The 26,170-nt window shown below is 35.4% G+C and overlaps 1 protein-coding gene across 5 annotated transcripts; it reads right to left on the bottom strand.

The window, feature by feature from the left end:
* Window positions 1–8,442: 8,442 nt before the first annotated feature.
* LOC126599853 (F-box/kelch-repeat protein At1g74510-like) lies at window positions 8,443–13,189 on the bottom strand. Of its 5 annotated transcripts, none has more exons than XM_050266304.1 (5): window positions 13,056–13,189; window positions 10,815–12,367; window positions 9,688–9,780; window positions 9,000–9,219; window positions 8,443–8,782 (listed from the first exon to the last, which is right to left on the bottom strand). In XM_050266304.1, the coding sequence occupies exon 2, from the start codon at window positions 12,291–12,293 to the stop codon at window positions 10,917–10,919; it is 1,377 nt and encodes a 458-aa protein (XP_050122261.1). In that variant the 5' UTR covers window positions 12,294–12,367; window positions 13,056–13,189; the 3' UTR covers window positions 8,443–8,782; window positions 9,000–9,219; window positions 9,688–9,780; window positions 10,815–10,916. The 5 variants fall into 5 exon arrangements, with proteins under 5 accessions (XP_050122261.1, XP_050122264.1, XP_050122265.1 ...); XM_050266307.1 differs by having other exon boundaries at window positions 10,815–12,280; XM_050266308.1 differs by having other exon boundaries at window positions 10,815–12,276.
* Between the last annotated feature and the right edge of the window lie 12,981 nt (window positions 13,190–26,170).

Below are 26,170 nucleotides of genomic sequence, written 5' to 3'. Positions count from 1 at the left end.
CGAGCCTGAAGTTTCGAGTGCTTATCATTTTGGCCTGAAGATCAAAATGAAAAATTTGTAAGAACCAGAAGTTTTAACAATACATTCCTCCAGAATACACATTATTGCAAGTTCTTACACACCTCATTTTTCTTTCAGAAAAGAAAATGGCAAACTTGGCAAAGCTTGATTTTGTTACCCTGAATATTACTGGGAAGAATTCCCTTACCTAGGTAATGGATGCCAAGATTCATCTGGAGGCAGCGAATCTGGGAGAAACTATTAAAGAGGATAACAGTGCATCATCTCAAGATCGGGCAAAGGCCATGATCTTTATCAGTCGCCACCTTGATAAGGGACTGAAGAGCGAGTACCTCATGGTTGAAGATCCATTAACCCTCTAGAAGGCACTGAAAAATAGATACAATCACCAGAAAACGGTGAATCTTCCGATAGCTCTTTATGAGTAGACTCAACTAAGGATCCAGGATTTTAAGACGGTGGCTGAGTACAATTCTGCTATGTTTAGAATTACCTCCCAATTGAAGCTCTGTGGAGAAACCATTACTGAGGAAGACATGCTGGAAAAGACTTTCAACACTTTTCATGTCTCCAATGTGCTCATACAGCATCAGTATAGAGAGCGAGGTTTTACTCAGTATAACCAGTTGATATCTGTGCTCCTTGTAGCTGAGCAAAACAATGAGCTTCTGATGAAGAATCATCAGTCTCGGCTTACTGGATCAGCATCATTCCCAGAAGTGAATGATGCTTCCCTTAAAGGGAATACCATATCATCTCATGGCAATAATTACAAACGAGGATGTGGCCACAAGCGAGGCCAAAAAGGCAAGAACCATGGTGTCCAGTTCAGGTTCCAAGGCATAATATAGGCCCGAGCTTTAAAAATGCAAATTGCCAAGAAGGCAAAGCTCATATGAACACTCCTAAAAATTCTGAAGGAGTTTGCCATAGGTGGTATGGTGGCAATGGGCACTGGGCACGTATGTGTCGTACCCCAAAACATCTGGTGGATCTGTAACAAGCATCCCTCAAGGAGAAGGGTGTCGAGACCAATTTCCTCGACCAGGCTAAACCAATGGATACACCTGATCCAATGTTAGATTTATCAGGACAATTGAACACAACCCACCTGGATGTTTCAGACTTCATTATTGAAAGAGGGAATGAAGTGTTTGGGTTCGATTAAATCATTTATGTTTAATGTACTCTTGTTATTTGCACTTGTGATTTAATGCTTGCACTTTCAATTCAATAAAAGTAGTATTCCAGTATGAATAAATTGCTTTTAACTGTAATTTCCATTACTCAAATAGCATGGATAAAAATTATGGTTATTCTCAAAACAAGAGTAATGATGGAGATTTTTGTCTTGCAGACAGCGCAACTACGCATACAATACTTCGAGATTGAAAGTATTTCTCGAACTTGATGCTTGCAAAAGTAAAGGTAACAACAATATCAGGGCAATCAGATGTAATTGAAGGCTCAGGAAAAGCCCAAATCATGTTACCAAATGGAACAATATTGTTCATACAAAATGCGTTGTACGCTACTCGATCCACTCGAAATTTGTTAAGTTTTAAAGACATACATCTAAATGGAAACCACATTGAAACGAAAAAGTGCAGAAAATGTAGAATATCTATGCATTACCTCCAATGATACCCCGAAGTGTATATTAGAGAAGTTGTGTGGTTTATCGAGTGGATTGTATTATACATACATAAAGACAATTGAGGCATATACTGTCAAGAACCAAAAGTTCATTGATTCAAAAGTTTATATGTGTTGGCATGACCATCTGGGTTATCCAGGATCTACCATGATACGTAGAATCATTACCAACTCTAATAGACATCCATTATTGAGCAGACACATTGATGTCTCAAATGATAACCCTCGCAAGGCTTGTTCCCAAGGGAAGTTGGTAATTAAACCATCACAACTAAAGGTTGATGCTGAATCCCTATCATTTTTGCAAGGAATTCAAGGGGATATATGTGGGCCTATTTAACCACCTTGTGAACTATTTCGATATTTTATGGTTTTAGTTGATGCATCTACCCGATGGTCACATGTTTGCCTATTGTCTACTCGAAATATAGCATTTGCAAGATTACTTGCTTAGATAATTAAGTTGCGAGCACAATTCCCAAATTATCCCATTAAGTCAATCCGACTTAATAACACTGGTGAATTTACATCTCAAACATTTGATGATTACTGCATGACACTGGGCATTAATGTTGAACACTTTGTTCCTCATGTCCATACTCAAAATGGCTTAGTAGAGGCATTTATCAAGCGACTTTAATTAATAGCTCGCACTTTACTCATGAAAACAAAATAGCCAGTTTCTGCATGGGGACATGCCATCTTACATGCTGCATCATTGGTTCGATTAAGACACATAGCCAACCACAAATACTCATCAATATAACTCGTGTTTATGCATCAGCCAAACATTTCACATTTACGAGTTTTTGGTTGTGCTGTTTATGTGCCTATTGCACCGCCACAACGCACTAAAATGGGACCTCAATGCAGACTGGGAATTTATGTGGGTTTTGATTTACCATCTATCATTAGATATTTGGAACCCTTAACATGTGATATGTTTACAGCTCGTTTTGCTGATTGTCACTTTGATGAGACAGTCTTCCCGTCGTTAGAGGGAGAAATGACCATTCCAGAAAAACGGCAAGAGCTAACATGGGTTGTTTCCACCTTATCTCATTTTGATCCACGAAGCACTCAATGTGAAGATGAAGTGAAAAGAATTGTTCATCTTCAAAGTATTGCTAATCAAATGCCATATGCATTTAATGATGCTTCGAAAGTGACAAAGTCACATATATCAGCTGCAAATGCACCTGTAAGAATTGATGTCCCTGTTGGACAAAATAAAGTGGTAGCGAATTATTCATCTGGTGCGCGCCTGAAGCGTGGTAGACCACCAGGTTCAAAAGATTCAACCCCTCAAAAGAGAAAGATGTGAGCATAGCTGAATCCAAATGAAATCATTCAGGAAAAGAAAGCGAATGATAAATCCACAATTCATGATTCTAAATTTTCTGAAAAAAAAAAAGAAAATATCCTTGATGAGACACATGTCCCTGAAGAGACAGAAGTACATGAAAGCAAATAAATCTCCATAAATTATGCATGTACTAATGAATTGTGATCAAAATGAAGTGATCATCAACGATATGTTTGCTTTCGCAGTAGCCATTGAAATCATATTCAGCAATGACATTGAGCCTCGCTCTGTTGATGAATGTAAACAAAGACATGATTTGCCTATATGGAAAGATGCAATCCAGGCAGAATTAAATTCCTTGGAAAAACGAAGTGTTTTTGGACCAGTAGTCCAAACCCCGCCTGGTGTGAACCCCGTAGGTTACAAATGGGTATTCACAAGGAAATACAACGAGAAAATTGCAAGATATAAAGCAAAACTCGTTGCACAAGGTTTTTCACAAAGACTTGGAATTGATTATGAAGAGACACACTCTCCTGTAATAGATGCAATTACGTTCCGTTACTTAATAAGTTTAGTGGTTTCAGAGAAACTTGATATAAGACTTATGGATGTCATCACTGCGTATCTATATGGAGAATTAAATACTGACATATATATATATATATATATATATATATATATATATATATATATATATATGAAAGTCCCAGAAGGACTTAAATTGCATGAAACAACTAACAAACCACAAGGTATGTTCTTAATCAAATTAGGGCGATCATTATATGGGCTGAAACAATCTGGGCGAATGTGGTATAATCGTCTCAATGAGTATTTGATCAAAGAAGGATATGCTAACAATGTCATCTGCCCTTGTGTGTTAATTAAGAAATCAAATATTGGTTTCGTTATAATGGCAGTATATGTTGATGATATGAACCTAGTTGGAACCCTTGAAGAGCTCAATAAAACTGCTGAGTATCTGAAAAGCAAATCTGAAATGAAAGACCTTGGGAAAACAAAATATTGTCTCGGCCTGCAGATCGAGTATTGTGCTAATGGAATTTTGGTCCATCAATCAGCTTGCATTGAAAAATACCTGAAGCGATTTGGCATGGATAAGGCTTATCCACTTAGCACCCTAATGGTCGTTCGTTCTTTGGACATTAAGAAAGATCCATTTCGTCCAAAAGAAAATGATGAATTGGTCCTTGTCCAGAAGTACCATATTTGAGTGCAATAGGTGCTTTATTGTATTTAGCATAATGTACTAGACCAGATATAGCTTTTTCAGTAAATTTGTTAGCCAGATAAAGCTCTGTTCCAACAATTGGTCATTGGAAGGGAGTCAAAGATGTTCTTCGATACATTCGTGGGACAACAGACATGGGTCTCTTCTACTCAGACAAGTCCACAAATGACCAGATCCTTGTTGGATATGCAAATGTTGGTTTTTCTCTTCGATCCGCATAAAACCTGCTCACAAACTGGATATGTGTTCATTAATAGAGATACAACAATTTATGGCACTCAACGAAGCAAACATTAGTTGCTACATCTTTCAATCACTAGGAAATAATTGCTTTACATGAAGCAAGTCGTGAATGTTCTTGGTTAAAATCAATGATCCATCACATCCGGAATTCATGTGGTCTACCTTCAAAGACAGACACTTCAATTGTCATCTATGAAGATAATGCAGCCTATGTTGCCTAGATGAAGGAAGCATTCATCAAGGGTGATAAGACTAAACACATATCTTCAAGGTTTTTCAGTGCATATGAGCTTCAAAAGGCTAAAGTTATTGAAGTCAGACAAATCCGTTCCAATAAAAATTTGGTAGACTTGTTCACCAAATCTCTACCAAAGTACACATTTCAGAAGTTAATGCAGGGAATCAGATTACGTTGGCTTACAAATTTGAAGAATGCGGAATCAAGGGAAGATACAATTCAGGGGGAGTACATGCATGTTGTACTCTTTTTCCTTTGATTAGGATTTTTCCCACTGGGTTTTTCCTATCAAGGTTTTAACGAGGCAACATAAGCATGCTTAACACCATATCAACAATCTGGGTAAAATTTTACTCTTTTTCCTTCGCTATGGTTTTTTCCCACTGGATTTTTCCAAGCAAGGTTTTAACGAGACAATTGATGTTGATATGTGGGCATCCAAGGGGGAGTGTTGTAAACAGTGGGTATGTTTGCCCACATGTATACAGTAAAGATTCATATGCTAAATAGTGAAGTTTTTGTAAGTTTTCAAGGTAGTTGCTCTATAAATAGAGCACTACGAGTGTTCAAAACACGCGGATAGAAAAAGAAATAAGAGAAGAAAGATAAGTTATAATATTTTCTACACTCTCCTATTTATCTTTTACCTGCAATTATTTTGTTATAATTATTAAACAAAACAGTTTGATATATTACATCCGCTTCGCTCTCGCTCTTAGCAAAAGTTATTTCTCTAACTTTTGCCTATTTTTAACAATTCTAATATTATATTTTTTTTCTTTCATATTTTATTAATATTTTATTACTACCACTGTCTATTTCTTTTTTCATTCTGGAAACCTCCCATCTTCATTCCTAATTTTTTTTTTTCCTCTGATCTTCCTTTTTCTTCCTAATTTTGCTCCGACCCTCTCCATCTCTTGTCTTTTTCTTTTCATTTCCACTCTCTCCTCCCTCAAAACAGCGTCATTCATCACCCCACTTTTGTTCTCTCTTTTTTTCCCTTTCCTATTCTTTGATGTTGTGATTCCTCTAAATTATTTATGGCACCACAGATTTTGATTTCCCAACTTCAAATCCCACAGAAAATTGAAATCGTGCAGAGGCTACTCTCTGTAGCGCCATGGATTTCACAACCACTATGTTTCTCGCCCCTCCTTTGATTTTCTCATAAAATCTCTTAATTTTCTGGGAAAAATGAAAAAAAATTCTATTGAGTTTGTTGTTGTTATCGAATTGATTTTTTTTTCATTTTGATGGTTGGATGTTGAGAATTAGGCGGTGGGTTTTAGACATGGGTATAGGTGGCCAGAGTTGCAGAGAAGCAGACAACTTGCAGCGTGAAGACGATGCAACATGCAAACTTTGTATGCAGCTTTAGAGACGGGATTAGCAATCCCATATGTTTCGGGCGGCCTAGCTAAGAACTGGTAGTGAAGGACTTAGTCGGCACAAGTACGACTTAGTCCCATTAAACTTAATCCTTGTTCCAACCAAACACGGATTAGAAATCTCAGCTAAGCCAATCTAGTCCAGTGGAGCTTAGTGAGGGCAAACAAACACCCCCTTAGTGTCTTTATGAGTGGAGAATAATCTCGAACACGGGGCCTCAAACGTAGTACCGATGTTCTTAATTGAGTATTAAAATTGAATTTGTTTTTATTGTTTGATATGGTGTTGGAAGGAAGCTGTATTTAGAATCACATTGCCAAAACGTTACGTGATAAGGTTGAAACATGAAGAATTGACATTTTGGGGAGTCAAATTTTGGATAAACCCTTTCTTTCTTGCTTTATGAATGCCCTTTTTTGAACTTTCCATTTTCAATCAATCCATTTGAATAGCGCCAAAGGAAAGACAATCACTTCTATTCACTCCGGACGAATGCGACAGTAACTCAACCAGATAGGTCAAATTAATTTTAACGAAACATGATACACAAGACATCGAGTTCGAAATGCAGAATTCCGCGAGAATTGCTACAAAATATCAGTAAAAACTTCAGAACTCTCCAACTTTACTTTATACTGCTCAAAAGGGTAACCTTTTTTCATTAATCTCAAAAAGTTAAGGTTGCTGTTTTCCTTTTAGGTGATTTGGAAACCATCTTATCCAAAAACAGCTCCATGGAATTTGCTGACATCATTAAACTATGCTGAGAGAAAGTAAAAAAGTAAAAGAATTTCACAGCCGCACGAGAAAAAAAAAAACAAAGTAAAAGTGGGATTTGAAGTCCAAGTTCAACAGCAGCAGACACGGAGATCAACGACGCACGAGCCGCCACGTCAGCAGCTGTAAAGGTGAGAGATTTTTCAGTGCCATAAATACACAAGATGCTACATCACGTGTCACTATACAAATTGTGGGATATGTGTGCTAAAATGTTAATAACTTAAAAAAAAAAAATTTCTACCACACCTATTAAAATACGTGGTGTACTACTTGTATTCCCGTCACAACTAAAAATTTATCTGAAAAAGGAGTTGATGGGTGGGGACCACGTGCGTAAACCAGAGAGCAGAGTCAACATTTAGCAGTCTTTGCACAAAATAAGGTACGATTTTTTGTACCTTTATTTATCTTTATGTTTTAATTTCTCTGGTGGATTATGATTGGCTGCCAACAGAGATTTATTCATTTTTTTGGTGCAGTAAAAGTACGTCCTGCTGCAGTGCGAGCCAGTACATATGGTCAATAAAGTCATAAAAAAAGGACAATTCAAGTTGTTTTTTTTTTGGCTGTAAGATGATGAAGTACAAGAATATTATGATTTTATGCGGTACTTAAAAATAAATAATATTCTTATGTGTTTTTAGAAATTTAACGGTTAAAATATCTAAAATATTCTGCGCAGTGTTCTAAATTTTTTTGAGAAATATAACCATGTGGTCAATAAGATAAAAAAATGAAAAATTCAAGAAGAAAGAGAGGGAATATTGGCTGCCTCATCAATGGCTGCTGAATGATATCTAAGTACTAGATTTTTGCTATAATTTTAAAATAACCCATAAAATTTTTGAAAACATAAATACATTCTGGTGTATGTTAAGATTTAGTGGTTAAAAATCTTAATTAGAATACTTTCAAAGCATACTAGAAAGTGAAAATTGTATCAATGATATCTTTACATTAATCCAATTTGAGTAATGGTCCATCAACTAAAAATTTGTGATCATTGATCCTTTAACTCATCAAAATGTGCAGTTACAATATTTTTCGTCAACTCCGTCAAAAGGTCTATCAAATGAGTCATGGTGGAAGAACTATTGCTATAATTGGTTTAAAGATGAGGGACCCCATTGCTACAATATTCTCATTTGATTTTCCATATTTGTCTCTCAATTCAGCCTTACATGTGTGACACATGACTCATTTCGATGGAAATTCTAAGGGGGGTTGACAAAAAGGACCATAGTTTTACGTTTTAATGAATTAAGAGACAAATGGTCACATATTTTTAGTTGATGATCATTACTCTAATTGGATTAAAGTTGAAAGACATTTGCTACAATTTTCTCTACAAGAAACGAAAAATGATGGTCACACCAATTTTCTCCTTCTACATGCACATGTTTAATTATGTCCGTTATTTTCGTTTGATTTATTCATTGTAATACGAAAAAATAAAGAGAAATGTATAAAAGACTAAAAAGAATGAAAAAAAACTCCCACTAGAAAATCACTTCAAAATTCAACGGTAAGTGACCATGAACCTCTTTGGCAACCAAGAAAACGGAACTTTCGTTTTCTATATTGATCTCTGTTTCTCTTTTGCTCTACACTATAACACACGAATTTTTTCGGTTCGAACATTCGTAGGAGGCACAAGCTCAAGGAGGTATGAACCGGAATGAGACCAAAATACACAGGGTTAGGGTGTTTTGCATGTGCAATTAGAAAAATCTGAGATTGCCAAAACAAACAGAGATTACAGATATGGTATTTCACCAACTTTTTTCTTTCCCTAAACAAACAGAGAAAGAGAGTGCCAAATTTCCTAATAAGCCTCGAAACACTTTCTTCGATCGCCATTTTAATCACCGGCAAGAAAGGAAAGAAAAAGACCCTGTAAACACGAAGAAACATCGGTCACAAAATCCGTTCCCCCGAGTAAAAAACAACCAGGTTTCATGCATGAGAGTTTTCCAGAGCAACCACTATCATAGCTAAATAACACATGTCTATGAAATGCATGCTTATAGCTAAAGAACACATGTCTAAGAAGATACATGTATCTGTCAATGCCTGTGACGTATGAGTTAATAGCAACGAATGTCGCTTACCACAGCATTCCTGGAAGCATTCATGTAACCAAACATTGCAAACACCTCATCAGCAATTTTCAATGCGAAAGCGGTTGCTTGCATCAGCTCTTACTCAATTTGAGTTTCTGAATTTATGATTTCAGAAGCATCAGTTTTGTAGTGTACATTCGTTGAATCGAGCAACATCTTCAATTGCGAAAACAGAAGAGAAATCCAAGCTTCCAACTCATTTCCTTGTCTTCAAGTTCATCAAGGAAAGAAATTTAAAACTTTACCAAATCGATACACAACCCATATATGTTGTCACAATTGTATAGAAGCTAATTCACGGAAGCAATACGTCATCATCTTTTGAAAAGAAAAGGAAGCGAAAAAAAAACCCTAAATATACACTGATGCAATGGCAGACAGCTCAAATACGAAACCTAAGAGCCTATGACTAACCTGATAAAAATGACTTTCACATCGATTACAAAACAGCGAACGTTAACCAAACAGTAATGCAGTCCTCATAAAGGATCATGCCGCGGCAAATAATGGGCGCGACAAGAAAATGGGCATGCTTATTATGACAATGAAATCGCCGTAGAGATTGATATGGTAAGCACTAAAATGACTTTAGATGGAATGCAATGCAGAAGCGTTTAGAAAACGTAAGGGAAAATAGCATGACAAGAAAGAGGAAAACCTGATGTACAAGTCTCACCTGTGGTCGAAAAACCATCTAACTTGATCTGAGCTCGTTGCAGACAAAACTGAAGTAAATTTCACCGTGCAATTGCTTTCAGGATTTAGTTCTCTGAGAACAAGAGTCATCTATGAGGCTTATAAATCATTATTTCTGCTTCAAAAATGCCATGAGGCCTTGAAAATAATGCCAGGATTTCATTAGATGCACACTCAATGAGCAAAGGCATCGTCAATGGAGTCCTGTGTTCGCTTCGGCTCATGGCGATTCCAACTTGATAAACCAGATCCAAAAGATGGATTTAGTTTAACTTGTAATGACCAACCACATTTACTACATAACATATGCATATATATTTGCATCAAACCATATTGTTCTCATTTAAGTATCTCTCCACGTTGTTCATATAATTTGATCAACATGGAAAGGCTAATCATCTATGTCGAGAAAATAATAAATAAAAGTTACTTTCTGGACAAATATACAAGCCTACCGAAGTTTTCCACAAAGAATTCAACTTTAGCAATGAAACTGAGCAACCAAAGTGTTGTAAACATTTAACTTCAAAATTTCCATTACAAAAAGATAGAAAGAAAGAAATCAAGTTCACAAGAAAAAGAAGAGGGGTAATTCAAATTAAAGTTCTTCATACGGATCGAAAGAAGTTCCTCCAACCTACATTATAGTTTAGGGTCCATTCGGATTGGGCAACAGCAGTGAGTGAAAACATATAGAAGGAACATAAGAATATAAATCTATATCAGAAACGGAAGTCATTCCTTTTTCTGTCCTCCAAAATGGGAGGGGAAAAGAGGCTTTGGAAATATAAGCTTAGGAAATAAACGAAATGCAAAATTTGAACCATTACACAATTCTGCAATTTTTCAATAAAACTTATGAAAACAGTCATAAAAACCTAAAACATGTACCAGTACTTCAGTTTATTCACCTTTTTCTGTTCTACATGCTGCCAACCTTTCCGAAAACTCTCAAAGTTACCAAAGGGAAAAAGAAAAAAAAAAGATGAGACACAATAAAGTTTAAAAGATTAAAAAGGAAAATAACTCTTCAGGCCTTCTTCTGTGAATGTATCTATGACTCTAAATTAAAACCTGAATTTCCCCAAAAAGGAGGGTCGAGATTACCCATGAGCTGGAATCCCAGTTCCTTGAAAACTGAAGATTGCAAATTCTACCCAGGATTCCATGCAGCGTAGACGGTGCCACTGAAACCGGACGCCTCAGCCCTCAGCATCCCATCACCGCACAATTATACACAAAGCTGCCAGAAGGTTTTCTAGCAAGCAGGTTCCACTGTGGTGGGCCTCCATCAGGGACCCAAGAATTAAGTTCAATTGTCCCTCCGCCTAAGGCCCTAGGTCCACCAATTACAATTAACCGATCTCCACATGCCCTAAATGCTATTCCCCAACCATTCATCGAGGCTGCACGCTCAGGCAAACTCCCAACAGTGATCCACATGTTCCTCTCCTTATCATATCTCCTAACCTCCTGTTCTGCATAATCTGCAGCATACAATATGTTATTTACAACTGCCAAAAGAGGAGGTGCCGCAGCTGCAGCAGGTGCCTCAGGTGCCCCAGCGTTTCTTCCAGGGAACATGTTAGGTATCTCAGTCCAAGTCCCCTTCCCCAAATCGTACACCTCTCCACACGTAAGTTGCTTTTGGTCGCCCACTCCTATCCCACCAATGACATAAAACTTCCCATCCATAAATACCCCAGAGCACATTTTTCTAGGTTTATTCATGCTAGGAAGAGTCAGCCAAGTTCCTGTTTCGGAATTATAAAGTTCAGCAGAGTTCAAGATATTGCCACGTGGATCGCAACCACCTGCGAGAATTGCAATTTCCCCACGGCTTGCAGAACCGAACAAGCATCTAGGTGTATTCATCTCAGTGCCCGATGACCATGTGTTGGTCAAAATGCTGTATCTATAAACAACATGGGACGTTATTTCCTTTCCAAAAACAAGAAGTTCCGTACCAACGGCTAACGACTCCTTGTCTGAACACATGAAACACTCGTTTGACGCCATTCTAGGTAAATGCATCCAACGTCGGAGATCTGGATCAAATGCCTCCCATTCCAGGAGGCTGCAAGAGAAGTAAACCCAATGTTCAACAATGCCCACTTTCCGCCTCAGTGTGTACAGCTCCCCACTCCGAATCAGAGAGCGGAAGTTCTTATTCAGTGAGGCAATAGAGCCATAATCAGACCTCGAGCAGCGAAGGAGACAGTTGATTGAGATATCCCGGCCAAGTTGGTGGATCAGTGAACTTGAATCAGAATTGCCACCTCCCTGATGCCCGTCATTTGACTGGTCCTTGGCAGGGGGAAGACCATTCAGATCCATAATCACATCCCCTCCCAAAAGAGCATCCGATAGCTTGCATACCTTCCTCAATGTGATTTCATCATCGTCTTCAATGGGGCGCTTATTGTTTGAGAGCTCCATAACACGGTGAGTATTGTAAATCCATTTGCTCTCTTGCTCACAAGAGCTGGGCAACTCCCTTGACACAAGATAGGAAGGACCTTCCAACATCTTGTTGGAATTCTCCAACTCGACCGGTGGTGAAGAAACCCTTCCTTTGGTATCCATCAAAACAAAATCAATGATGAGTATACAAAACGAAATTCATACGCCTTAATTACTCCCACATGCAAACCAATAATCTGCCAAACACAGATCATCCTCAAATTAACTCATGATACACAAATAACGATTTCACATATCAAAAAACACACAGCATAACAGATAAATCAAAATTCCAGTACTTATATAACATGTTCATGTATGGGGGGCGCTAATACAAATCCCAGAAAAAAACCGCCCGAAATCCGAATTTCCCATACAGAGAACCACATGCAACAATGCATTTCGGATCAAGGGCATATCCATATCAATAAAAAAATCCTCGCTCATCCATTTCAAGTAAAACAGCTGAAAATTCAAGTAAGAAATAAAAAACTTGCATGCACAAATCCAATCCGTTCCCATAGATAAAATTTACCCAATTAAGATCTTATGGTTCGGATTCCTGAATGGAAAAAGTACAGAAAAAGAAAAACGAAAACACAATCAATTGAAAACCGATTAATCCACTTCCCACCCAGCAATCAGAACGTTAATGCAGCAGCTAAATCCAACCACAAAGAACGTTTCTTTCACGAAAGTAAATTCACTGAGAGATCCATTTCAAATTTCCCATCAACATCCAAGAACCCATTTGCTCTTTTCATTTTTTAACCACCTGGAACTCATCAAATCATGCAGCTCGTCCCCAAAAAAAAGCAAAAACCATGGCAAAAAATGAACAGAAAGCTTCAGAAAACCAAGAACGCAGAGCAAAAAAAAGCTTACGAATTTGATGAGAAGAAGACGGTGCGTTCTGCCCCACCTGCTCTTCTTCTTCTTTCTCCTCCTCCTCCTCCTCCTCCTCCTCCTCCTTCTCTCTCTAGCTCTAGATTCTCTCTCTTTTGCTTCTGGTTATATTCGCTGTGTGGGAGAGTAATGTATTAAATAATGCATATATATAAAGGGTGAGAAAATAATATTTTAATTCAAATTTTTTTAATTATTTTTTTACAGAAAAGAAAAGAAGCTGGTGTGGGACCCGCAACGGGGTATTGAGTCGCCGTTTGGGATCGCGGCCAAGAGGTACCGAAACTGGTAACGGCCGTTTCCCACGTGTTAGAAACCCGGGTGGGCCCCGTCCGAGTAAATAAACGACAAATCTACGCTGCGTTGTAAGGCGCATTTGGTGACTGCAATTGTTGTTTTTTGTGAAATTATATTTTTGATCCTTTTTTTTCTTTTTTTTAAGCTCTTTTTTTTTTCTGGATTTCTTCTTTTCCTTTATGGAATGCATCCCTCGATTTTATTGCTTGCTTGGTTGTGTTTTGAATGAGTTTTGACTCCTTGGGGATAAGGATCCGTTTCATTTTCTGAAAAAAGGATAAAGATAATTTCAATGCCATGCAAGAAAGACCAAATACTTTAACGTTCACGAAATTCAGAATTCTAGATTAGCATGACCACTAAATATTATTAATGTTCATAATGGTTTGTCGATAAGGTCATGAAAAGTATTTAGGAGTGTCTGGTGTGGTTTGCGCTAAGATGATCAACTCTTGGAACGTTGAATACTTCATCAGTACCGACATAGACTGTTAATGTTTAGAATAGTTCATCAGTGCAATTCTGATGTGTTCTGTAAGAGATTTTAATATAAGAACGTGCGATCAAACTTTGAAACTGTGAATGCTTCATTATAATATTAATATATATTCAGCATCTGTTATTGAGTATACAATTAGCTCCGATAGCTATTTTACGTAAAATGCATGCATAGTTTTTTTTTTTTTTTTTTGTCATTTCATCGTACGTATGTATATTTTTTATTTATCGTGGAAGTTAACTTAGAAACAAAGTAATCATTATAAGCAAGTGGTGAATTTCTCTAGTGGTTAGAGTCTTGCTCTTCAACGTAATGTGTTGCCATTTCAAATCGTCCCACTCTCTTTAGTGTAAATTAGTGTAAAATATTATTTTTGATAAAAAAAAGTAATAATACATTACAATTATTGTGTAATTCTCTTTCCTTATAGTTATATGATTCATTATGTTTAAAAGGCGACTTACATTTACCTGTAGAGCAAATTCTACTAGGATAGTATTATTCACACACTTTTTTTTACCTGCACACACCATTTTTTTTTCAATAATATTCTTCAATTCATTCGATCCGACAATCGAAAATTGAAAATGATAGGTGAAATAAAAATGGGTGTGTGGATTAGCACTACCCATTCTACTACCCAATGTTCAAATTAGCCATTACTTTTAACTAGTACATACATCGTACATCTAAAAAGCTTCATTATGTTTAGCTCCGTGTATATATAATAAGATGGAATCGAAAAAATATGACTTTATCCCTTGATTATTTTTTTTATTTAAAACACACAATAGTTTTTTTTTTCTTAACAAAAAACCCAATGACTAGTGTCCGACTAAGCAGATTCATTAATTAAGGTTGACTTCACTTAATTTGTATCTTCGGATGCCTATAATTCCCCTAATGGCATTTTGACCTTGGGTTTATAACTTATTATCTACATTTATTATACAACTTATTACCATTAAATGTAGGGAACTTTAACGAAAAGCTCCCGGTACTGTTCACTTTAACGAAAAACCACATTTTTACACTAAAAAGTCAATCATGGTACTATTCACTTTACCCTTTATTTTGTCCTTATCATTAAAACTCAAAGTTTTCAAGCCCTTTTCATTAGTTTTCCTTTAAATGTATGCATAATACATAAACTTATGTGAATTGAAAAATATATTCAATGTCATGATTCATTTGAATGTTTATGTAAAAAAGTGGGTTTATGTAAAAAAAAAATAACTCTATAAATTAAGTGTCTGTGTTAAATAAGAAAAATTCTCATTCCAGCATCATATAGTGTAACACTGCAGGTAGACTTTCTAAGAAAAATTCGCTTCGAAATCAGAATTACAGTCAACAAACACATTTTATTTCAATCTCACCCACATATAATACACATCTCACTCTCACCTATAAATCATGGATTTAATTTTATTCTTTTATGGTTTTTAATCTCTTTTTCTGGATTTCTCCTTTCCTTTATGCATGTATCCCTCGCCTTTATTGCTTGCCTCATTTTGTTTTAGTTTGCAGATGTCATCATGTTTATGGAGGTTTTGGTTGGATTTGATTTTGAATAAGTTAGGATTCCTTACGGATGAGCATCGGTTATATTTTTTGAAAAAGGAAAAAGATATAATTTCAGGGCCATGCAAGAAAAACAAAATACTCGAGTTTCAGTTGCTCGGAAAACTCAGAATTCTAGATCAGCACGATCACCAAATATTAATGTTCAGAACGGTTCGTCCCTGCGGTCATGAAAAGTCTTCAGGGGAAATATATGATGTAGTATTTGGGCTTAGTTGATCAACTTTTGAAACTCTGGATACTTCATCAGCCCCGCCGCTGACTAATAATGTTCAGAATCATGAATCAGAGTGATTTTGTGTTCCGTAAAAAAAGTTAGTATAACAGTCTGGCAATCAACTTTAAAGCTATGAATGCTTCATCATAGTATTAATCTATATCCAGCATATGTTGTTCGTTTGGTATTGAGTATAAACTTAAAAAGCTTTTAGTTTTAGTACGAAGTTGTTTTACGTAACATGCATGCAAAGTAATTTTTTTCAATATCATCGTATGTATATATGTTATTTCTCGTGAAACTAACCCCAGTTGCAGATAATACAACATGTATATATAGAGGAGTAGAGGTGCATGAGTTCGGAGGGGGCACGTTCTCATGCTCAATGTTTTTGAAACAAAGTAATACATTACAATCATTGCATAATTCTCCTTCCCGACTAGTTAGATGAATCATTATGTTAAGAGACGACTTATATAATTATATTCACCTGCAAGAGCAAATTTTATTACCATAAGGCGTCATTTGATGTTTAATTAAGATTGAATTTGCTTAAATAACTCATTAAATTCAATGAATATTGAATGAAAATATGAATGCCACCTTGAAGTGAAGCTAGCTAACTCAGTTGCGATAGGTCAAAAGACTGAAGATGCTTGGTATGGAAAATACATTATCCACTTCCAAGTAGCAAAGATTGTTTGGTAATTTCGCCTTTGGATGCGCCTTCTTGCCTTTTTGATTTGTTTGACATGACACATGTGCGCATGGCCTTTTTTTCCTCAATTAAAAATACAAATATTTTATTTATCATGAAACCGTCTCCATTGCAAATACTCTAGCAGCTATATATTTAGTATCTATAGGTCATAAGATGTTATTTGGTCTTTGTGACAATCGTGCGTTATCCATTCCCAATAGCAAACAGGTTATTGTTATAAGGGTTTTTTAGATATAGGCCTTTACAATTTTTATTTCTTAAATAAAAATTTATCTAGTTATAAACATTCAAATAAAACTCAAATTTGAAAATGACTGCAAAGTAGAAAAGTAATTGGCCTATTATTACAAAATATTTAGGGAAAACTTAATATAAGTCTAATTTTTTGAGTCAAGTGTAAGAATAGTCCAGTTTATTAAAATAAGTCCAATTTCTTAAATTTAATTATTTTATTATCAATAACTATCTCTTGGATTATTTTTTTTTTTGTTTGTTATTTCTTGTTCTTCCTCCTGCTTCAAACCCTATTTATAAATTTTATTTTTAATTTTTATAATCAACCTATATCACAGGTTAATCATATTTATCTACCTATATGACAGATTCTTTTTTATAATCAACCTTCACGTGCAGATTAATGTATCTTGCTTGTAGGTATATTATGTTTTTTTCTACCTTTTAGTTAGGTTTCATATCTCCCTTATAGGTATAATATACATTCATATATTTATTACTTGAGTTAGGGTTGAATGGTTTGCAGATAGATTTATGAAAGTATATTAGTATTTTTGTTATAAGATATTAATTATATTTCTTGGAGTAGGAAAATGCACAATATTAGAAGATTTTAATCGATTTTTAATATTTTTAGAAAATATAAAATGAGTATAAAAGAAATAGAAACATGTAACCATCTATGTTTTTGGACCTGGATTTAAAAGCCCCAAATATTTACTACTTTTACTGACACACCCAGATTGGAGTCGAGGCATGTTGGTCGTCACCCGAAGGTGATGTAAGCAAAAGTGTGAGTGATGAAAAAAATGTGAATAAATTAAAACCGAAACTAGAACTTATTTAAACTAATAAGGTGAGTGCGCAGTAGTGGGTAAAACCTATAAAATACAAATATTCAGAGCATAGATGACAAATAGTGTCATCGAAACTAATACACAACGGGAACAGTTCCTACATTTAAACAGGGATATGTTAGAATTGCCAGCTAATCCTCGTACGCCACAGAGTAATTCAGCTATCTAGGACCTGGAGGGGCGAAAAACAGAAGGGTGAGTGGGCAAAAACAAAGGTTTATAAAATCCATTTATTTTCATAATATACTAACCTTTCGCCGTAAAACCTGTATGGTTTCTAGAAAATCATACTATGTATAGTTATGAAATCAATGCAAATCAACTGTAAATCAAGAAGTATGCCACATCACAACATCTCAACAGTAATATAAAAAAATCAGGTGTTCAATTAATCTATACTAGCACACAAGTCGGAGTCGCCTAATGCGACATGTACGACTGACCCTAATGCTCATCAATCTATGTTAGCACACGAGTTGGAGTCGCCTAATGCGACCTGTACAACAAGATTGGGTGTAATAATATACGCTCTAGTACTATAATCACGTGAAGACTGGCGCTAATCGTGGTCACCTACGAGTCGAAGTTGCCTAATGCAACATGTACAACAAGACTGGCACCTACTTGGATCCAAAGCGAGCGTGCGGTGCGGAGGTGAACATACACGTGAAAGACTAGCCTTGGTCCAGGGTGAGCACTAACACCGGGGTGCAACAATGATGAGCAGACTATATGAATATAAGCATGTCATAACAATTCAATAATTCTAGTCAACATAATAACCTTACCTGACAATAAACTTACATGTGCATCCAATAGGATTATTTAGCATTTCACCATAGTACAACATTTCTAATAACATTATTTAATCATGGCATGATATGCATAAATCAATTCAAAAGCAGTTGTGGAAACTATAGAGTTTATATATATATATATATATATATATATATATATATATATATATATATACACACACACACACACACACATGAAAACAAATGCCCACTCACTGATATGTCGATGGATCGTAGCCCCCTAGCCTCGCTTGTTCTCGTACGTCCTCAGGATAAGTCTCCCCTATATGCGAAACAACCAATAATAATTAATTAATTAATTAACACGTACACTAAAAGCTAGGAAAACCCCCTTATAGTTTGCTCAAATGGAAGGTTTGAATATACAAAAACACTATACTCGACATCATGAACCCATACATGTCAATCACTAGCCGCCCGGTGGCCGGACACGCCCTCACCCGCTGGTTAGCCCACAGCCACATGTGCCCCCACGTGCAGGCCAGTGACTGACAGATACTGACGGACGTTAGGAATATTTCGTCAACTCTGACGGAATATTCTTCGTCTTCTCCGGTGAGCTTCGTCGTCCGCCGTCTGGTTTGCCGTTTTCTGGAAATTTTCGCTGGTTTCTGGGTAAAATTCCAAAACTTCATAACTTGCTCATTTCTCAACCATTTTCAACAAAATTTATATAAAATTGAAGCCCATAACGAGGAGAACAATATTTTACCTTCCAAAAGTCCAAAAATGGATGGGAAATGGCCTGAAAAATCCTCAAAAGGTTCGACGTAAACTTCAACTCCTCGACTCGCTTGTTTCGACGTCAACTCGACTCCGAGCTTAATCTAGGGACCCTAGGGAGTTATGTAAAAGCTTCCCCATGTCCTAAAACCTTGTCACTCGGCCTGAAACTCGTCGGATCAAAACCAACCAAGTCGGACCTTCCGAGTTGACAGGTCAAAACTCGGTCATTTCACCATAAGTTACTACAGTTGGGTTCGTGTGTTCAAAAGGAGTACAATGATGGAGTTTGTGAACTCGATTTGTGATTTTTGATGAGGATCCTTGTTGTTACTGAGAGGAGAAAGTTACGAGATAGAGAGAGAAAGAGAAGAAAATGAGATAGAGAGAGAGCTTTTTCTGATTTACTGAAAAGAAGAGAGAGAGGGATGTTGTCTGATTGGGTGAGGGATTTGAGGATGAGATTTGATTGGTGGGTGAGTGAAATGGGGAGCTCGGGACAGATTTTTAAAGAGGAAAAAGAGATAGGGTTGTACAATTGAAATCCACGAAATCTTAGGTACCCTATAAAAAACAGTAGTTTTCCAGTACTGAAAATTAACACACACGTGTACCACTCTACCCATTGGTAACGTACTTTAACTGTGCGTAACTTTTTCATTACAGATCCGATTCGGGTCTAATTCACGCTTTCGCGATCGTAACAACGAATACTATTTAATTATGATAATGAGAAAAATAATTTCAAACTGAATAACCACGTCCACGTCACTTTGCCAACAAGGGCATAAAAGTTAATTGATACACTCGGGGAGAAATTACATGGAAAATTAGGGACGGGTGGTCATATTTACCACAATATTCAAAATAAATCAATAAATTATATTTCTCACCATAATTACAATGAACAAATAATTATGCACATATTATTACCCTTAATACACACACACACACACATATGTATGCACAGTACTACATATATGATCAAACATATTATACTAATTAATCTACCTATATGTAAATTTATGATGGGAAAATAAATATATTTTGTAGGTAAATTAATATTGAATCAAATAACATTCTTTTATTTTGTAGGTAATTTATTTTCCATGTATTATTACATATATTTGGCACATTTTATTATTATATGTACAAATAATAGGTAAACTAGGATTGAAAAAAATTTCATTTTTTATGTAGGTACATTTTTTTGCATATATTGGGTTTACTTTATTATGTAGGTAAATTATTTTGCATGTATTTTACATATGTTGGGGGAATTATTTTGCTTTTTTTTTTATGCAATCTAACATTTTAAAATTCAAAAAGTAGGTGCACTGAATAAATAACATTTTTTGTATGTAAATTATTTTGCATGAATTTTTACATATATTAGGCTTTTTTTATGTTATATATATGTGTGTGTGAAATAATTGACCTACATCTATATGTAAAATAAAATTTTATTGACTTAACTAAGCATGAATTATTACATATATTAGGCATGTTTCATTGTTATTATATATTAGGCCATGAATTTATTATTTTTTATTTTTGTAAAACTATTAATCATTCCTCACAATTCGTATGGAATTAATTGTGTACGTCAAACATTCATAAATGGGTATTTTAGGCATCGAAATTTTTAAATGTGTGAAGTCAAATATAATTAATGAATTTTTTGATGTGAAATATAGTCAATGGGTTTTATTCGAGTAAAAAACTTTATCGGATCTTATGTGGAGAAAATTAGGTGTCAAGGGCTGAAGTCATATTTTTAGTTGTTATATCTGTTTTTTGCTTTTCTTTTCGTTTGTGTGCATGGCAAAGGATTATATGAAGAAAGCTCGATACTTGTTGGAAGTGACTCATAGCAATGCTTTTTGGCTGATAATTGCATGATCATCAAACGTGGTGCAGTCTTTTCATCATGATGTAATTGTTACAGTGATTTTATTACTTGCAAGGTTGTTATCTCAATGTAAATATGCCTAACCCCACAATGCCATAAGCAACCATGTTCGTCCCCATGTAAATATGCCTTACCTCACGATGCCAGAACCTAGAAAAAAGGTATTGAAAAGCCAAAAGCAAAGAACAGTCATGTGAAATAATATAATTCAAAGGGAATAATATAATTCAAAGGGTTATTCTTTTCACCAACTAGACCTAGCTCTTCGTCTAGCGTCTTCATTTGATTGGAGAAGGTGTCTGAGTTCCAATAACATGGATGCGATCATGATATATAATTTTATAAGTTCGATACATAGTTGTTGTGTCCAAATACAGTGGCGCAACTTATCGAACTTTATTGTGAATGTATTGGCCTCCCTTCTGAAAGTATTTGTGTAAATAGAATATAAATTGAAGTTTTCAGTAACTTATTTGTGAAAGGCCCTTCTTGGAGAGCAGTCACACGACCACATCATCATGTGATCCATGCCCATAAGTAATTAAACCCTAGTTGTACTGCAAATGAGAGTCGTGTACTGCAAGGAACACAGACACAAAAGCATACACATATAAGTGTAACATTTGTACATGCGTCTTTAATCCTGTGCGAAAGGCACAGAAGCAATCTCTATTTATAACTCTCACTAATTAACAACCCTAGCCTGCGTGGCCTGTGCATAATTATATTCATGAGTACTTACTGAACAAAAAAAGGGGAAAAGAATGACGTGGAATAATTAGTCTAAGCAAATTAAGATTATGATTGGCTTTTCAGTTAAAACCTGCATTATCAGTACATTTAGCATTATTATTCATGATAATGACACCGCTTTATTTAGGCCAATATAAGGAGACCACATCACAGATTAAGAAATATGATTAAGAATAATAAAATAATAAAAAAACATCTCCTCTCCCTCTCTCACTAACACAAATTAATCATGGAATCTTAAATTTAATCACAATTTATCAATATGATTCTCGGCAGTTTTGTCTGTTGCCCTAAGTTAAGTGGTCGTACCATTCAAAATAATGACTTATTGGACCTCTAAATTAAATTCTTGCATGTACATATGCAAGGTGGTGCTACAAATCCACACCCTCGTTTACTTTTGACACATTTTTCTGACCGTCAGGTCGATTATATTGAAGATGATCAAAATGATATAATTTAAGAGGGTGTATATACAAAGTAATAAAGAGTGTGTGGATAACACCACTCTATATGTAATGCTTCGTACTCATGGTATAGTTTTTGTCAATCTATATAACAAATTCAGCGTTTACTCTTTTGTGTTTTGTTTTGTTTGTTAGTTTTTGTTTTTCTGTTATTGTTTTGTTGTGTTTAATTTTTAGAACAAGGATAAATTTGTTTATGTAAGGTCAAAGTCAAATCAAGGATACAAGTCTTCGCAAATGGAAGACCATTGATGGAAGCATGAAAGGTCAAATGATCTTGGTGCTGTCGAATTCAACCCGCAAGGTTTCTTCTTGAGGACCAAGTCAAGTTTAAAATCTTCCAATTCACTATATTTGTCTCACATAATGAATGGACAAATTTTTCAATCAACTCGTAACAGCGTCACACACGTATGAATTCAAATAGATATTTAGTCAAACATTTAGTTGGCAAATCTACATCTTCACGTTTGATGATGGTTACCAAAATATGACACTCGAAAAGATTGGCCAGCAAATTTGGATGCTTCGAATTGCACTGTGTGCTGCCCATAATGAAAGCCAAAGTTCTGCTAGGGTTCATTTCAGAGACAATGCTATTCGAGTAGGGTTGACACTGCAGATTAGGCCACATCAACAAAAGAACCTTCAAAATATCAGAAACTGCATCAGATGCTATGAAAATGACATATGTATGTTACTAATTTAGTAATTTTACAAAATTATATGTTTGCATAGTTATAGTTATACATGTTTTTCAAGACAACCGAATAAAATATAAAGTATAGACATAGATTTGATCGAGTCCCATTAATCGCAGAGCTAAGCATCTTCTATGGGCAGCTTGATGCCAATATTCAGGCATCCTAGAGCTAGTCATAGCATGCCCACTTAATACGCTTTTTCTTGATTTTTTTTTTGGACAAATGGTATTATATGTACTAATGGAATTGTAGGTTGAGCTAAGCCTCACAATGAGCAATAATGTGGTTCAAATTCATTTTTGGCGAGAATCAAACATACCTCTCACTTACCAGTGAAGAAGAAAACTATTAGACTGTAGTACTAATACCTCTCACTTACCAGTGAAGAAGAAAACTATTAGACTGTAGTACTAAGTGATATTTTTATTGAAATTTAAAAAAGAAGAAAATGAAATTATTTTATAACAATTGGGAATAAGTTGGATTTTCAATCAATCAGGAATCAGTAACCTCATCAAAAAATCACTTGAAGATCCCCCAATAATAGAGAAAATGTAACTGCTGGACCTTTTCCTGAGTTAAAATTATGTACCTTTGTAGATTGAAGGTGAGTTATAATATGGTCAACGTCATTACTTAACGGTTAATTCAACAGATTTTTTAACGAATGTATAAAAGTAAAACAAAGTAATAAGTAAATATATGAGATTGAAATATTTTAAAAAATGTTTTATGAAGTTGCAATTGAGCACGTACGTATCTGAGATGGTATAATGTAATTTATCCAAAAAAAAAATGCTTATACTTTTTTTATTGGGAACTTTAACGAAAAGCATCCGGTACTGTTCACTTTAACGAAAAACCACATTTTTACACTAAAAAGTCAATCCTGGTACTATTCACTTTACCCTTTATTTTGTCCTTATCATTAAAACTCAAAGTTTTCAAGCCCTCTTCATTAGTTTTCCTTTTTTTATTTGGTGGGATGGAGGCAGCAGCCCCAAAGTTTGGGATCCCATAAACTTCTATTTGGGAAAGGTCTAACCAAGATGCTGGCCCTATATTATCTGCAGATCTCCATATGAAGCCCAAAAGTGAAACAATATCAACACAACTCCTAAAGAGAGAACAACCAAGATATATACTAGTATATACGGTAGCGTTAATCAATTACTAAGTTAATAAACAAAAAAGTGTTCAAGATAATAACTAAAATGCTAAATAAATTCTGAATCGAGTCATTTATAAGCATAATGAATAATAGCTTAAAACAGAAATGGTTCAAATTATGAGATCACTTTCTAGAGACAAATTATTAGTATCGTATTAAATTATTAACTAGTTAGCACTTCAACCTCTTTTATATACTTATGTGTTTATTGCTACATTTAAATATTAAAATCTTGGATTTCTTTTCTCAAAATAAAATTGGAATTTGTTTTGGTTAGTACATTATCACTCCTTTCCATTCCTTCGTTTGGTTGTCGGGAAAAGAAAAAATTAATAAAGGGAATTAGAGATGTAATTAACATAAGCTAGCATGATAATATACCACTAGAATTAAGTTAATCTGGTGGAGGTGGAGGTTAATGAATTAAACTAAAAATTAAAGTGGGCACTACTATACAGTGTCAGTATATAGAAATGATCAGAAATTCACGATGCCCATTTTTTGCTGGATTTTCTTAAATTTCGTTTTAATGAAATCATATTGGGGATTTCTTTAATTTTGCCCGACCTTTTCCCTGCATTGAAAGGAAGGGATCAAACAAGCCACACTTTCTACATACATGTTTCCGCGTACGAGTTATTCCAGTAGGTAGCAGGTATTCTCACAAATTCAATCGGGAAAAGCATATGAAGCCAGCTATCACGTTGGTCGATCTGTCAGAAAATAAGTATGTTGTCGACATGCAAATATTAGAACTGCAAGTTGGCATAAACTTACGTTAAACAAGCGCAGAGATCAAATTAATTAGTTGCACATCCTCTGCCTCTCGCATATATACTACTAGTTAGCTACGGTTTACTAATCATACGGCACATCGCGGTTAGTTTTATCACCATGATATATACCGACATATATGGTTCAATGTTCTATCATATGGTTTAAGATTCAAATTAGTCAAAAGCAAGCATGTAACTCAAAATCAACTGATATTTCACCATATATAGAGTATGCAGCATGCTCGTCATGAATTAAGAGTACACATGAGGCGACTTAGGTTAATAACCTAACAATTAGTAGTACTAAAAGATGTATATTTGAGATGTAAATGTAACATTTACAATTCATTTATACTCATAAGCGATGTAAATTAATGTGTTGTTGTTGTTTTTTTTTTTTTTTTTTTTTTTTGCTTCAATGGAATAAATGTAATTTGTTATCCGGTAAAAATAAGTATTTTACATTTCTTTAAAATTGCTCGTTAAAGAACTTTTTGATCAACAAAAGATACATATGTTCTACATTTTCATATACAATCAGAACTGCAATGCTCTAAGAAAAGGAAAAGAGTGCACGACCTAAAACCTACTGAACTTGGTAAAAACCTCTAGCTAGCAGCTATGATGTCTGACATAAGTTGTTTAAAGCAAGGTTTTAAAAGATGCTAGGCGCTAGTTGGGTGGCAGGCTGGGGCTTAGCGCCTAGGCGGCTAGGCGGGAGTTTAGGCGGACTAGGCGGAATTTAAGTAAATTTATTATATTATTGTATAAATAAGTGTCTATTTATACTTAAAAAAACCATACATAATTGTATTGAAATACATAAATTGCAAAATAAAATGACATATAGGTTATGAAGTATTAGAACATATTGAAAACATGGGGAACAAGCTTATAATGAGCGTTCATCTAAGTATTCAATAAGTCTTTTACATTTTATTGAAAAATTAAAGTGCAAAATGAAAGTTATCGATTTTCTATCTAAGTGAAAATCGCAACCTAGGTGGGTGCCTAGGCATGTTTAAGCAGGCTAGGCAGGCTAGGTGGACTCTGAAGCAGGTCTAGGCACACTCACTTAATTTTCGAACGCTTAGGGACTAATCGGGGGGGGTGACCAGCCGCCTCCGCCTAGGCGGTGCTAGGCGGTGATTTTTATAATAGTGGTTTAAAGTGGACAAGGATCCTCTCCGGATCCTGTTTGTAGGGATCTAGAGGATCAATCAATCGTGTCCGTTCATCGTACATCGTGCGATTAGTTTTCGTTAGGTACTATTTATATTCAATTTTAAATTAAAATTTTAAAATGATTTCTAACCTCACGATGTACGATGAACGGACACGATTGATTGATCCTTTGTATC

This window comes from Malus sylvestris, chromosome 14 (genome assembly GCF_916048215.2).
Source record: "Malus sylvestris chromosome 14, drMalSylv7.2, whole genome shotgun sequence".
NCBI lineage: Eukaryota > Viridiplantae > Streptophyta > Magnoliopsida > Rosales > Rosaceae > Malus > Malus sylvestris.
The sequence above is the reverse complement of the archived record's forward strand: the minus strand, read 5'-3'. Positions and strand labels throughout refer to the sequence as shown.